Genomic DNA, 16,504 nt, shown 5'->3' on the forward strand with positions numbered 1-16,504 from the left:
CACCCTCTTTTACAGATAAACCGGSTGCGTCCCGAACGGCACCCTATTCCCTACATAGTGTGTAGGGAATAGGGTGCCATTTGAGGCGCTGTCAAGTCTTTCTCCACGACGACCCGCCCTATTTTACGGAGGTGCAGAGTTCTCCTTATAAGAACAATAACGCAGTAAGAGAGCAGCAGGAGTCATGTTTTGCTGTCTCACTTCTGGTTTAGAGGAAACCAATTCATCTGGCTTGGTGTTACTATGTACCATTCTGTAACAAACCTGGCTGAATCTTAAATATGACAGCTTTGAGTTCTATTCTTGCACCCCAAAGCATGAACACGTTGTCCAGGACTCGCAGGGGTATAATTTTGGGAAGGAGTGAAAACACAGATGAGGAAGTTTTGTTCTTGAAATGTGCCTTTTGTCGTCAGTAATGTTGTGCAATTAAAGCTGGGTTAAAATAGAGCACCTAAAGTTTATGAATGAAAACAAATACTATTTGAACCCAGGTCTGTGGCCAATACTGCCTCTTCATTCTAACACTGGTTCTGGTGGCTGGACTTAGGCTACAATGACATCCATTGTTCAAAGTGTCACTAGAGAGGATTGGCATTGCAGAGTGATGTTTAAAGCGTGAAGTGGATTAAGTGTCTCACTGTTCCCTCTCCCCGTTCTATCACACTCTCACACACACACACTCACACCCTCTTCCACTCTCCCCTGTCGAGGTGGCGGACTGTGATAACCTATTGACCAATCCTAATGTACTGTGGAAGCTCATCAAGGAGAAGAAGACCATCGTAGCTCCCATGTTAGAGTCCCGTGCAGCCTACTCCAACTTCTGGTGTGGCATGACCTCCCAGGTATGCTACTATGTGTGTGTGTGTGGGTGTGTGTGTGTGTGTGCTTGTGTGCAGGCGTGCGGTCGTGTCCTCCCCAGATACTTTGCATGCGATCATGCATTAAAGTGAGAGCACAATAACCTTGATTGAAGCGCCTAGAAGTGCTCATCGTATTCTGAACAGTTCTCCCTCGTCCTCCTCCAGGGTTACTATAAGCGCACCCCGGCCTACATCCCTATGAGAAAGCAGGTGCGTAAAGGATGCTTTGCGGTTCCCATGGTGCACTCCACCTTCCTGATTGACTTGAGGAAGGAGGCGTCACGCCAGCTGGCCTTCCACCCCCCTCACCCAGACTACAGCTGGGCCTTCGATGACATCATTGTCTTCGCCTTCTCCGCTCACATGGCAGGTACTGTTAACGTGTTCTCTCTCTTCTCTCCTGTTTAGTAGCTTTCACATACAATACTGCATGATAATGATTTGGTGCACTTCATTGTGTTTGCCCTCTACGCTCGCATGGCAGGTAGGCCTACTGCTGTTATTCTGTTCACATGGCAGGTAGGCCTGCTGTGGTTATTCTGGTCACATGGCAGGTAGGCCTGCTGTGGTTATTCTGTTCAAATGGCAGGTAGGCTTGCTGTGATTATTGTGATCACATGGCAGGTAGGCCTGCTGTGGTTATTCTGTTTTACATGGCAGGTAGGCCTGCTGTGATTATTGTGATCACATGGCAGGTAGGCCTGTTGTGGTTATTCTGTTTTACATGGCAGGTAGGCCTGCTGTGGTTATTCTGTTTTACATGGTAGGTAGGCCTGCTGTGGTTACTCTGTTTTGCATGGCAGGTAGGCCTGCTGTAGTTATTCTGTTTTACATGGCAGGTAGGCCTGCTGTGGTTATTCTGTTCACATGGCAGGTAGGCCTGCTGTGGTTATTCTGTTTTACATGGAAGGTAGGCCTGCTGTAGTTATTCTGTTCACATGGCAGGTAGGACCTGCTGTAGTTATTCTGTTTCACATGGCAGGTAGTCCTGCTGTGGTTATTCTGTTTTACATGGCATGTAGACTTACTGTGGATATTCTGTTTTACATGGCAGGTAGTCCTACTGCTGTTATTCTGTTCACATGGCAGGTAGGCCTACTGCTGTTATTCTCTTCACATGGCAGGTAGGCTTACTGTGTTTATTCTGTTTTACATGGCAGGTAGGCCTACTGCTGTTATTCTGTTCACAGGGCAGGTAGTGCTACTGCTGTTATTCAGGATTGCTACCTTTTAGATCCGAGTTTTCCACAACAGTAATGAATAAGATTATATGGACAGGGAGGACCTGATTCTAGATCAGCTCTCCGCCTCCCACAGGCGCTTTGTGAATAGGCTGAGGCTACGACTATGTAGATTTCACCCCTGCCCCACCCCCGTCCCGCCCCTCAGGGGACTTCTTTCTCAAATCTAAGGATCAGAAATCACGTTCTGCACGTGTTTTTTGTTGTTGTCTTTTTTTGTGCAAAATTCCTGGGGGTTTAACAGACAGTGGTGAGTTTCCAGAGTCAGTTTTTTCAAATTCTATCCATAGACATAGTGTATGCTTTGTGTAAGATATCTTAATTATAGTTTTGCATAAATACATAAGTGTCATCTTTTTAAGGATTATATTTTTAGGCGTGACACAAAGAACCTCATCTACAGTGACACTTGTAGTGTGAATAGCCGTAGCAAAGCAACGTGTAAATGTTTGTAGTAACCTTGTCGTTATTAACAAACGTCTCTTCTCCCGCTACACTACTCTTCCTCCGTCTTCCACAGATGTGCAGATGTTCCTATGTAACAGAGAGACTTATGGGTATTTCCCCGTGCCACTGCGAGCCCACAACTCCCTGACAGACGAAGCAGAGAGCTTCCTACATTCCTTGTTGGAGGTCAATGGTGAGTGTTATGTCATATTGTCACAGGTCAAAAGGCTCTAATGTCCATACTAGCATCCGAWTGGGCAAAACTGGTCGAAATGACGTCTTTTTGACGTCTCACTGGGTTACCACTTAGGATGGATGCTCAATACATTGCCTCATTCTAAGTGGTAGGCCAGTGTGGATATCGGAACACAGCTGGAAGTTGGAGCTTTTCGTTCTTCTCTAACTTATGTTACTGGTCAGCGTGTGAGTTGTTTCTCATTCCTATCATTTTTCTCCTTTCTCACGTTAGTGCGGAACCCTCATGTGCTGCCCTCGGAGTACATCCCGGCCCCCATAAAGATACAAGATAAACTGGGCTTTGATGAGGTGGGATATGAGCCAGCTCAGAATGTGGTTGCTGAGTTTATTGACCCCTAGCCCCTATGCCCACATTGTCAAACTCTTTCAATGGAGGTTGAGTGTCTGCGGGTTTTCAAGATCACTGATTAGTTAAGAACGCCCCTTGCGTGGTTGTCTAGCTCTTAATTGGACACAATCGAAAGTAAATTACAAAAACCAGCAGACACTCGACCCTCCATGGAATGAGTTTGACACCTCTGCCCTAGGCACTCCTGAAGATGTGTAAGGATCTAATGGCATTAAGCAGTAAGGCAATTGCTTCACCATGTCTTCTGGGAGGCTCGGAAAGAATTGTCAACACATTTCATACACCTATCCAATTGTTTCCGAGTGTCTAAGGGTAACTGTCGTTTTGGAATTTATCACTAGAATTAAGAATGTCTCTTTTGCACCCTTCAGCTCGAAATGACTCCCTCTTTTGGTGTMATTTGGTATTGCATGTATTGACTCACTACCGTACAGTAAGGCCCATGTATTGCGTGTGTGCAGGTGTTCATGATCAACCTAAAGAAACGGACCGACCGGCGGGATCGCATGCTGAGGACTCTGTACGAGCAAGAGATTGCCTGCAAGGTCATTCAAGCRGTGGACGGCAAGTAAGTTGACCCCTTTTTGGAGGTACTCCTCTCTCTGCACGTCATACACTTCATGTACCATTAAAGGTAGACTCAGTGATGGGACATCATCACACACAGCAGAAGTTGCCTCACTGTTTATAATGTCATGTCGCTAAGTCTTCAAGCGCTCAAAATGACCCACTTTTTTCTCTCTCCATCTCTATTTGTGTCTCTCTTTATCTCTGTCTCTTTCTCTCTTCCCCCCCCCCCCCTCTCCTGCCCCTCCCTCTCTCCCCCTCAGAGCGATGAACATCAGTGAGATCAATGCCCTGGGTATCCACATGCTACCAGGCTACAGTGATCCGTATCACGGCAGGCCCCTCACTAAGGGAGAGCTGGGCTGCTTCCTCTCACACTACAACATCTGGAAAGAGGTGAGCCCTGCAGCTGCAGGCCAGGGTAGTGTTCAGTAGGGACAACATTTTTAGAAACGGTGTGAAACAGGGGAGGTAGTACCTGAACTTGTCCAATAAGAACACATATTTTCATTATTTGTTCAAAAAAGTTTTGCTTCAGTGTGCTTTCCTAATGAATACATTAGGGTTGGGCTCAATTCATMATATTATTGAGAATGGCTCAAATTCTTGAATTTAATTTGAATTGAATTGAATTTGAATTGAAGTAGTAAACCGGATACAGAATTGCAATTCAAATTTGAATGAAAGAAAATAGAATTTAATTCAATGAAATTCAAATGCCTCTTCTATTCTACAGTACATCTTGCACATAAAACATCAAACATGTTGTGATATCCATGCAGGATAAATTCTTAAAATGAATGGCCAAGGAAAACAAAACCTGTATGCAAATAACATTGAAAAAGGACATTGGCCTGTATGCGAATAAGTTATATTTCATTAATCACTGAAACTGTTCAATTTGGGGGAAATACAATATTTCCCAGAATGTATTAGTTTAACCCTCAAGTTGACCCCGAGGCCTTCAAAAAGAAGCCAAAGAAATGAAATGGTTGGTGGAAATATCATTGGCTATTCTAGTGATATAGTCTTTGGTATCTGGAAGTGTGACCTGTCAGATTCAATGAAACTCTCATGTTCTATGATTTCTTTTACTTAAATTAGACTTCACTCAAATTCAACATCCTGTAGGGTGTGGCCTATTCAATTCGAAATTCAACGCATGCTGGGATGTGTTTTTCAATGATGTTAAAGGTAATTATGATGCAACTATGATGGTGATACGATATGGATTACAATTATCATCCTGAATATTAAGGCTATACACACTACATGTTACACACATAGACACTCAACCATGCAAATTGGCAGGGTTATTATTTATTTGGACAACACACATTATAGTCTTACTCTTATACAGACATCGTACACACTCTCACTAAATCACATCCAATATCATACACATCAACCTACTTAGATTTACTACACACATAATATCTTGTCTCAATTTTTTTTTTTTTTACATCTGTGGCATTGGCTCACAGGCAACAGAATAAAACAAATATTGCTAGAACTTATTTCTTGAATTCTGAATATCAGACATTTGAAAGCTCTAGTTTTGACCTCTGATAGCAGTAATGTCACGCCCTGGCCTTAGTATTCTTTGTTTCCTTTATTATTTTAGTTAGGTCAGGGTGTGACATGGGGAATGTATGTGTTTTTGTATTGTCTAGGGTGGTTGTATGGTTTAGGGGGTTAAGTAGTGTAGATGGGTTTGTGTTTAGTGTAGGTGTCTAGCTGTGTCTGTGGTTGCCTGAATGGTTCTCAATCAGAGACAGATGTCATTAATTGTCTCTGATTGGGAGCCATATTTAAGACAGCCATGGGCACTAGGTTAATGTGGGTAATTGTCTATGTTGTACGTTTGTAGCTTGTGTGTGCACTTACGTCTATAGCTTCACGATCTTTTGTTTCAGTTTGTTAAAGTGTTCGTTGCGTGTTTTTCCTTTCTCTAAAATAAAAGAGTATGTATTTTGCACACGCTGCGCCTTGGTCCACTCTCTCTCAGCAAGACGATCGTGACAAGTAACTTTACAAGCACAAATTATGGTCAATTTAGACTGAGAATAGTATCTAGTTATGGTAAGGGATTAAATAAATATAGCCAGTTATAATTGTTAAGTACCTCAATGGACCGTAAAGGAAATCACTCTACAAACTATCATCACCCTATAAATATTATGGACACATTAGAAATAGTGGATATTTAGAGACTACAAAACCCAGACCTAGTGAGATATACATGGGAGAGACTTAATCAAGCTAGTCGTCTTCATTATTTTCATGTCTCTTTCACTCTTGCAATAAAGGTTAAACAAGTTTTAATAGGAGACAGAATGCGATAGGATCATCATCTAATTGGCTTTCACATAACTTAATAGAATTTCCACGTGGACGGGGATATTTAATCAAAGTTTACTGGAGAACTACATATTTTTAACTAAGACAAAATCATTTATAACTGAATGTTTCCAGTATAATATAGGTTCAACAAATCACATTATTGTTTGGGATACCTTTTAAATGTACCTTCAGCGGTCATTCAAGTCAATAATAAATAGGCCGTTTCTGGCTAAAGAGACAGGACTAACAAGGTAAATAAATGAACTAATAGTACAGGTAGATAGCAATAAAAACAATACTACAGAAATACAAAATAAGTTAGAGGAAAAACAAAAAGAACTTGAGGAACTTATTCAAGAACGATCTCATGTAATCTATTACAAAAATAAAGCAAACTGGATGGAATATGGAGAAAAATGCACAAAATTCTTCCTGAATCTCCAACACAGGAACGCTAACAAAAATAATTTGCAGAAACTCGTTACTGAAGACGGAGTCATCAATGATTCTCCGAATTATATTTTAAAAGAGGAAGCTAAATATTTTAAGCAGATGTTCTCATTTCCGTCTCATCCTCTCCCACTGAATGAAGATTACGGGAAGGAATTCTTTCCAAATAATACAAAAATGGAAAATTAACAAATGTACAGAAAGATCAGTGCGAAGGTCAAATTACAGACGAAGAACTTTGAGGATATTAATTCCTTTCAGTCTGGAAAAACCCCAAGGCTTGTGTTTTGCGGGTTCTATTTAATGAAGCTGCCAGTTGAGGACTTGTGAGGCGTCTGTTTCTCAAACTAGACACTCTAATGTACTTGTCCTCTTGCTCAGTTGTGCACCAGGGCCTCCCACTCCTCTTTATATTCTGGTTAGAGCTAATTGCGCTGTTCTGTGAAGGGAGTAGTACCAGATCTTCAGTTTCTTGGCAATTTCTCGCATGAAATAGCCTTAATTTCTGAGAACAAGAATAGACTGATGAGTTTCAAGAGAAAGTTCTTTGTTCCTGGCCATTTTGAGCCTGTAATCGAACCCCAAAATGCTGATGCTCCAGATACTCAACTAGTCTAAAGAAGGCCAGTTTTATTTCTTCTTTAGTCAGCACAAACAGTTTTCAGCTCTGCTAACATAATTGCAAAAGGGTTTTCTAATGATCAATTCGCCTCTTAAAATGATAAACTTGGATTAGCTTACACAACGTGCCATTGGAACACAGGAGTGATGGTTGCTGAAAATGGGCCTCTGGTGCGCCTATCTAGATATTCCATAGAAAAATCTTCTGTTTCCAGCTACAATAGTCATCTACACTGTATTTCTGATCAATTTGATGTTTTTAATGGCCCAAAAAATTGCTTTTCTTTCAAGAACAAGGACATTTCTAAGTGACCTGGTAGTGTATGAACGGTAGTGTATGCTGCGTAGAAATCCTAAGAGGGTGGCCAGCAGAGATAGGTGGATGGTCTGAGGGAAGCTGACGGTTGGGATGTGGAATTGGAGACAAGTGGAGTGAAGTTGCTGGGCGGGAGATTGACCATCATTCTAAGATAAAATTATAAAAAATAAAGTCAAAATAAAACATAATAAAAAGTACGTTTGAATGACTCTGAGGGCAGTGTTTTACAGATAATGCCAGTTTGCTTGAGGCTGATGCTTGCAGTGTTTGTACACATGTATATACACACACTCATTCAAATACACACGGACACACACACATGTAAATATGCCAGACATGCACTCAAACATATACAGTTGTCCTTGCTGTTGTGATTTTAGTTGTCCTGATGTCCTTTGTTTTTTGTATTGTTGTTTTCTGTTTTCCTTTGTCTTTTTTTTCTCTTTAGTTAATTTTCTTGGTTGTTGGTGCATTAGGGGTTTTTTTTGGGGTGGGAAATGGAATTAATTACAGACCCTCACAGGGGGGGGGGGCTGTGGAGGGTCTCGGATGGTTGAGGGGCAGCTATTGGGAACTGGGGGGGATCTTGAGGTTCAGGTCCCGTTTTTGGCCTTGTGGGAATCTGTCGACATGCCCTGTGACAGGGCATTGACCCTGGATACTTCTGTGTGTCGCTCTGAATGGGAGTCTGTTGGATGACTGGTGTGGTTGTAGTTGTTGAGCAGCTTCACTGCAAGTATATTGTATGTTTTGGATTCCATATTTATTTAAAAAAAATTAACTCATGAGTTGAATATTGAGTCAATTCCAAAATTCTGAATTGAGCCCAACCCTGGAACACACCTCTGACTGCACTCTCAGGTATAGATAGTGTACATCCGTTTCTTTGCGTCCTCTGAATGTGACGGTCGCTGTTTTCTCTCTTCTATTCTCTGTGTGTGTTCAGATCGCAGAGCGGGGTCTAAAGAGTTCCCTGGTGATCGAGGACGATCTGCGTTTCGAGGTCTTCTTCAAGCGACGCCTGATGAACCTGATGAGTGAAGTGGAGAGCCAGGGTCTAGACTGGGACCTGATGTGAGTGTTCCATAGACTGTTCCACTCATAGATATACATTCAATTACTGTTGTGTTCTGATGATTGAAGTGGAGAGCCAGCGGCAAGACTGGCACCTGATGTAGGTGTTCCATAGACTGTACATCATCCACTATACACACTGGATATCCTCTATTATAGATCAGTGATTCTCAACCTCTGGTCCGGGGACCGGCATTGGTCCCTGGGATGTCGCTGGCCGATCCCTCAGACACATGATACAGTATTTGGTTAGTTCTTAAGTGTTAATTGTAATGTTAGAAGTCATTTTAAAAGAGTTAAGAACCCCCATTCTAGCTTGCTGACTTACACTTACTGTCTACCCTTCCCATGTGGTGTAAACTTCAACTTCTTCAACTTCCTCTTTTCCCAACTGTTCTTCCTCCCAGTTATATCGGCAGGAAGAGGATGCAGGTGGACCGCCCTGAGAAGTCCGTGCCCAATATACACAACCTGGTGGAGGCCGACTACTCCTATTGGACGCTGGGCTATATGATGTCATTACAAGGAGCCCAGAAGCTGCTGAGGGCAGAGCCGTTGAAGAGGATATTACCCGTAGATGAGTTCCTCCCTGTCATGTTCAATAAGCACCCTGTGTAAGTTTACCCCTCTCTGTCGCACGCTTTCTCTCTTTGTCTTTCTGTCGCCTGTCTCTTCGGGTAAATCTCAAAAGTATTTTCCTGGATTCCTTGAGTCCTCTCTTCTCGCCTCCTTTTCAAAGTGCAGCAAACGAAGGGAGCATTAGAGGAGAAAGATATTCTCTTCCGAAGCTCCCCTCACCCCCCTTCACGTTTTAAGGAGGTAGCGAGGAGAGAAGATACTTGAGAAAAGACTTGAGATTCACCCCTTTTCACCTATTTCTCTTTTCAATGTTTCCCTTGACATCTTTATCTCTTCTCTCTCTTACCTCTCTCTCCAGCTCGGACTACATGGAGCAGTTTGAGGAGCGAGACCTGAAGGCCTTCTCGGCCGAGCCTCTGCTAGTGTTCCCCACTCACTACACAGGAGACGCGGGCTACATCAGCGACACAGAGACCTCCGTGGTGTGGGACAACGAGAAGGTGCGTACGGACTGGGACCGGGCCCGCTCGGGGAAGACACAGGAGCAGGCGGAGATCAGCAGCGAGGCCCAGAACTCTGACGTACTCCAGTCACCTCTGGACAGCACAGCCACACGGGACGAACTATGAGAGGGGAATGGGTGGAGAGGAAGGGGATGGGATTGGTGATTGAGGATAGATAGAGAGAAACGCTGAAGATTAAGAACCACCATGGGTTTATTTTTTATGTTTTAGCCCCCTTTCTTGGCATCATTGCAGCGACAGAATGTATAGTACATGGGCGCCTGTTTTTGTTTCATTTTTTAACCAAAGAGAACAAGTTTAAAAAAGGGATCGGTTGCATTCTTTTCGGGAAAAAATTATTCCATTTACTTTTTCATTTCAGAAATATGTTAGACTCACATTTTTTTGCTGCATTTACTTGACCTAAATACAGGGTGGGATCTGTATGTCAACAGTGATCTGGTTGGACTGTCTATTACATTTCAGTGAAGTGATTGACCTGTGAACTGGAACTTTGTTTCTGATTGGTCACTACCATGCCTCAAGTGCCTTATAGCCTAGTTCATCATGCCAAAGCTCACAACTGACCTGAGTAGACCTTGTGACCCCTAGAATTTATAAATCATTTATTAATTGTTAATTAATTAACATGTGTGCATGTACTATAACAGTGTACTGTACCAGTCTTTCTGAAAGGACTGGAAAAGACAAGCATCTGCATGCTTTTGGATACGGCTTTAAGATGACCTTTTTCATTTGTTCATTTTCAAACTATAGGTAGACCTGACATCTTTTGCATCAATTAGAGATGTATGCTTGAAAGTTGTGTGTGCTGCTTCGCAAACGAGTCCCATCGTTTTACGAAAACCTCACCAAGGAGCTCAAAGTCCTATCCTATGACATATGAGATTAATACCAAAACAGTAGTAATTAAAAAAGCAACAGCTCCCAAAGTGAATGACTTGGCTACCCGCCCTCCCTGTCAGACCCTAACCATTGAGTTACAGTAGTGCTCTTTATAGCAGTGGAGTACGTCTTTTTAGAAACCAACAGCTCTTAAAGTTAATAACTATGGGTAGAATCCTAACTTCCACTTAAATCAAATCTTCCTAATCTCTTAATTCAATCAATCAAATGTATTTATAAAGCCCTTTTTACATCAGCAGATGTCAGAAAGTGCTATACAGAAACCCAGCCTAAAACCTCAAACAACAAGCAATGCAGATGTAGAAGCACGGTGGCTAGGAGAAACTCCCTAGAAAGGCAGGAACCTAGGAAGAAACCTAGAGCGGAACCAGGCTCTGATGGGTGGCCAGTCCTCTTCTGGCTGTGCCGGGTGGAGATTATAAGAGTACATGGCCATTTTAAGGCCAGATTGTTCTTCAAGATGTTCAAACGTTCATAGATGACCAACAGGGTCAAATAATAATCATAGTGGTTGTAGAGGGTGCAACAGGTCAGTACCTCAGGAGTAAATGTCAGTTGGCTTTTCATAGCTGAGCATTGAGAGGTCGAGACAGCAGGTGCGGGAGAGAGAGAGAGAGTCGAAAACAGTAGGTCCGGGACAAGGTAGCACGTCCGGTGAACAGGTCAGGGTTCCATAGCCGCTGGCAGAACAGTTGAAACTGGAGCAGCAGCATGACCAGGTGGACTGGGGACAGCCAGAAGTCATCAAGCCAGGTAGTCTTAAGGCATGATCCTAGGCCTCAGGTTCTCCGGGAGGGGCGAGAGAGAGAGAGAGTATTAGAGGGAGCATACTTAAATTCACACAGGATACCAGATAAGACAGGAGAATTACACCAGATATAACAGACTGACCCTAGCCCCCCAGCACATAGACTATTGCAGCATCAAATTTTTTTTTTTTTTTTTTTTTTTTTTTTTACCGTTATTTTACCAGGTAAGTTGACTGAGAACACGTTCTCATTTGCAGCAACGACCTGGGGAATAGTTACAGGGGAGAGGAGGGGGATGAATGAGCCAATTGTAAACTGCATCACTACGAGTGAAAATTCAACTTAAGTAGATGTTAGGATTCACCCCTATCCGCCTCCCCTGTCAGTCCATGGCCATTGAGTTACAGTAGAGCTGTTCATAGCAGTGGAGTACTCCTTTCCCCCACCTGCCACCTCTGGTTTGTTTCCAGACTAACGCCTTGTTGCCTTCACACAGAGTTATACGATGGTCACAGGCGGGAGCGGCCACAGAGACCGCAGTAGACGCCTCACACTTTTGTGGTTGAGGAGGAGCCATGTGAGATATTAAGATTCAGTTGAGATTCACTCATAGTAGTCTAAGAGATTACATTGTCTGTCATAACAGCGTTTTTGTAACCTCATACCAAATAATAAAATATTTGGTTAAAAAAGAGTAACGATAATTGTGGTCTCTATTCCTCCACATGGTCAAATTAGAGATTTCTCTATTTGGCTAGATGTTGCACCACTGAAACCGTATCAAAGTTATTTGTCTGTCTGTCTGTGATTATAGGGTTGTTGGGTGACAAATTGCCATCCCCCCTCTTATTCTGTGCAACAATTGCAGAGTTCCTTTTTACATGTGCCATAACTCAGTGAACAAACTTTAACCAATATTTAAAAATAACTAACTATAGGATCTCCATGCATTCTACTTACCAGAAAGTTACTAAAAATGGAAGCCTAAAATCAGGGATTTCTAAATCATTTTTTAAAAAGCTTATTAAATATCAGTCAGTGGTGGGCCGTCAGGGCCTGCAAGGCCTTCTCTGCTGGCCTAAACATCATCAGAATATATATTTTTTTTAAATATATTTTCCCACAAATATGTATTAAATTATTCCCCAGAGTAAGAGTTATACTCTTCATTTCATAGCTTTCCTCTTGGTTGCACTGCTTCCAGCCCCAGGTTGAGATTTGGAGGGCTGGTCTTTATGTTAGATCTTTTATCCAATCATATTCAGCCATCATGTGTTGCCAGGGTTCTAAAATCTGCCCTCAGGCCTTCAGAATCAACAGTGCGGGCGCTTGTAGCTTAAATTGAATGGAAATTAAAATGTTGTGTCAACCAATCAGCGTTAGAGTTGGCTATTGTACGCCTGCTGGCTGGCTCCAGTGTTACACAGGAGCCAGCTAGCAGGCGTAGTGCGTCCACGTCTTTTGATTGGATTACCAATATTGAGAGGCAGGTCCTATGGGCAGGTCTATGCAGATCTAGGAAACTGAATTTGATAAACGAATTAATTCGCGTWCTACTAAGCTGTTTTTTTCAACCCACAATGGCGGAAGGAGTAGAAGATATCGATTTGGTCGAGGATATAATTATAACGCCATTCTCAAGACGAACTTTTCAAGAAAAGTTAGACATTGTAAGGAGAGGTCGCCCGACGCCACAAAGCCTGTCACAGGCGGGAAAGGGGTTCGTTCGCTCGCCACTTTCAAAGTTTCAACTACGAGCGCTGTCAATTGCTCACAGGCTCCGAGAAGCACTGCAAACTGTACTGCTGGGAATGCCTATTATTTGCAAGTGATCGATTTGGTGTTTGGAGCCACACTGGCTTTGCAAACTTGAGTTGTCTGTTAAACACTGTTTACCCAAAAATGTCAATTTGTCAATTTTAAGGTAACGCAACGCCTGGTTATACTGCGTTTCTGTCTAAATGTATAGTGTCTAGAGCCATGGCATAATGATGGTAATAAGAGGTGGATTAATTCGGGTGGGACTGTGTAGTACCTCACTGAAGGCCTAGGCCCCAGGCCCACGGCACGCCACTGATATCAGTGATACTATCAAGAGCAGTGTGCGGTTTCCTTTTTCCTTCATCTTGTTCAATTGTTGCCATGCACCTGCAAATAAGATTGCTCAGATGTGCGAGTGCCTTTAGATGCCAAATGGGAATAAGACATATCTGGATTAGACCTAGGCTAGGCTTACTTTGCTTCATGTGTGCTCTATAAAACAGTTATTTTGCTCCCAGTGTGGTGGCCCGCGAAAATTTAACCTTGATAGGCCTTGTGTCCCAAATGTGTTATTTTCAAGTGGTTTATAAATCAAACGTTTAAAAAAAATCTGAAAAACCAGGGTCGAGATGAGGCAAAGAATGTTGCGACATACAGTAGGAATGTGGTTGGACAAGATGCCTAGCGGAACAAGACTGTACGTAGGGAGGGAAAACCCTAGTTGATAGACCTGAAAACATTGTTCTATGACACGGTTTTACTTCTCAAAGAGATTGAGGATACCAGTCGGAGGATATGAGACAACCGATAACGGCTGAGTGGACTCTGGGCTAGGATGCGCCAAGGACACTGCCTATCCAAACTGACCATTACACACCTCTGAGGGAAATTGATTGATTTCCGAATGGATTTTGTTCTACATTGCATGAAATGGAAGGAATGTTTTTGATTTTAATCAATATAGCCTACCACATTTTGAGCTAGGCTATTTTAATGCGTGTTAGCCAAAGTTTGCCAAATTGTTTTGTGTTGCCTGCCTATATGGAATTTGACAGCTAGAAATGTCTTTGTTGGAGTTGAATATGCGCCAGCCGTGTGGTGAAAAACATACGCCTACTGAACAGGGAGAGAATGATTCTCATTTACCGGGAATGAACACCACACTGATCCCGTGTCAAAACGGTAGTGGTATTCGTAGGATGAAATACTACGATATAACATGGACGGTGTCAAGACTCCGCGCGGTGGCCGAATGTCTGAGACAACTTCGGCTGCTTTTTGAGGACTGTTGCGGTAAGTCAATGGAACATATTTACGACTTTAACAAAAATGGTTTTCTTTGTAGGTCTAATGATTTACAGACAAGACGAATATGACTATGCAGTTATCTCATGTTATCTGAAGATTTTCGCGTCTACCAAGGCATGCCACACATATCCAAGTTCATGCGAGGACAAACAAAAGGACTGTCTGGGAGACTTTCATGTGCGCTCTGAGTCCGACACGAAGATTCGTTCATGTCCTAGGTTGCAGTTATACACATCCCGCGTTCAATTAGTAAATCGGAAATGTCAGAGTTTCCTAGTTCCAACTAGCACCTGAACGCGGCATAATGCCCATAGGCTTCACATCGTGACGTGTTTCATTACGCCGTACGTCATCACGGAGTCTTGCCCAATGATCCGTGGATTGCTGATAGGCATAGCTTTCAAACCAATAAGTTTTTCCGCCAACTTTAGCATCTTGCCAACTATTTTTTATATAGGCCTATGTAGGCAAAAGTTGTTTTTTTTACCAGAGAAGTTGATTGGCCCTTGTCGATGTCACGAGCTTTGATGCATTGCTGTTTTCATTTATAAAGCCCTTTTACAAAAGTTCCACTGTACCTAACATCATACTAACTTAGACATACCAGTTACCACACCCAGTCTCAGGGATGGCTAACTCTGGAAATTCCTTTGGTCTCTTCTAGGTAGCCTAAATTAGCGTAGTTTTCTTGCACCTTATTTGTGGAACAAACTTCAAAATGTTCTTAAATTTGATGTTTTCGGTGCCTCCAGGACAGGGAGGCCAAACTTTTTGGCTGGATTTTGAAATTCAACGGAGGGCCGCATTTTTGGGGGGACCAATTGTTTGTTAAAATCTATTTGCAGGGGCCTCTCGAGTGGCACAGCGTCACTACAGTCCCGGGTTCGATCCCAGGCTGTGTCACAGCTGGCCGTGACTGGGAGACCCATGAGGCGGCGCACAATTGGCACAGCGTTGTCCGGGTTAGGAGAGGGTTTGGCAGGCCAAGATTTCCTTGTCCCATCGTGCTCTGTAACTACCAATTGGATACCATGAAATTAGGGAGAAAAAAKAGTTATTTTTTTATATTTTTTTCTATGTCTCACAAGCCGGATTGAAGTGCTTTGCCCCCCCTTGCTCTAGGGCAATTCAGAAAGCTGATTGAGGACCTTATTACTGATGAATGTTTGTTTGTTATGGCTGTTTTTTTTCTGCTTGCATTTTGTATTTATATTGATGTGTATTTTCTGTAATTGATGTAAATCAGGGCTCATCTGTAAAAGTTTTTAAAAAGCCTATACTTTTATTTCCGCCAACCGACCTAGTCATGATTGCGGTCAAGTTCTGCCTATGGCTTCATTGTCTTACATCAGATAGGCGGATTCCGCCTGCAAAGGGTAATGGAATAGATCTAAAGTAGACTGGCTACTTTTGCCATCAGTGGAGGCTGTTGAGGGGAGGACGGCTCATAGCCTAATAATGACTAGAATGGAGTGTAGTGGCTGTAATTTAATTGTATCAAACAAACGTGTTTGATACCATTCCATTTACTCTATTCCAGCGATTATTATGAGCCGTCCTCCCCTCAGCAGCCTCCACTGGCTGCCCATAACATTCAGAAATATTACACTTAGGTGACATTGTCTGCTGAACTCAATTTCTGCCTCAAACCAGTCTGAATTAATCTAAGCTAAAATAATAAATATGTCAATGAGGGAGTCTTGGTCACTCCATTTTACATCTAGCGAAGGATTATTGTGCGTCAATGAGCAGCAGTGAGTACATAAGTGTTTTTGCAGCATATGACATATGCTCTGTTGTTTGCCATTATTTCATGCCCTTGTACCTTCCTCATTATTATTTGCGATTCTGCAACATGGAATTATAACAGATATGATTTAAGAGTCCACAAAGGTTCTTACTGTGTGGTAGGCTAATAGTTTGCTTGTCAGCCTCAGTAAAGCCTGCAGTGTATTTCTCAACCTTTTAGATTGCTTTTGTCAGTAAGCATGTAAAGAACAGAATTTGATTCAATCACATGAAGGACAAAACACTCAAATGTACAGAAAATGATTAATGCATTTGATTGAAACAATAGTCCACTCGTGTATTTCAGCACCAATCAATGACAGATTTTTCTTTTCACCAAATCTCAGTTTGGAC

At 42.5% G+C, this 16,504-nt stretch overlaps 1 protein-coding gene and 1 pseudogene across 1 annotated transcript in view; both read left to right on the plus strand.

Annotated features, from left to right (window-relative positions):
- The window catches only part of LOC111980631 (procollagen galactosyltransferase 1), a 29,146-nt gene extending 17,678 nt beyond the window's left edge, over positions 1–11,468 (plus strand). Inside the window, exons 4-12 of the mRNA XM_024011472.2 lie at positions 714–848; positions 1,032–1,236; positions 2,628–2,747; positions 3,024–3,100; positions 3,623–3,729; positions 3,992–4,124; positions 8,408–8,535; positions 8,943–9,149; positions 9,473–11,468. Of these exons, the coding sequence (XP_023867240.1) occupies positions 714–848; positions 1,032–1,236; positions 2,628–2,747; positions 3,024–3,100; positions 3,623–3,729; positions 3,992–4,124; positions 8,408–8,535; positions 8,943–9,149; positions 9,473–9,743 (1,383 nt within the window). The 3' untranslated portion in view covers positions 9,744–11,468. The remainder of the gene's footprint in view (positions 1–713; positions 849–1,031; positions 1,237–2,627; positions 2,748–3,023; positions 3,101–3,622; positions 3,730–3,991; positions 4,125–8,407; positions 8,536–8,942; positions 9,150–9,472) is intronic.
- A 1,997-nt stretch (positions 11,469–13,465) lies between these two features.
- The window catches only part of LOC111981606 (GEM-interacting protein-like), a 59,365-nt pseudogene continuing 56,326 nt past the window's right edge, over positions 13,466–16,504 (plus strand).

This window comes from Salvelinus sp. IW2-2015, linkage group LG20, assembly GCF_002910315.2.
Source record: "Salvelinus sp. IW2-2015 linkage group LG20, ASM291031v2, whole genome shotgun sequence".
Classification (NCBI taxonomy): domain Eukaryota; kingdom Metazoa; phylum Chordata; class Actinopteri; order Salmoniformes; family Salmonidae; genus Salvelinus; species Salvelinus sp. IW2-2015.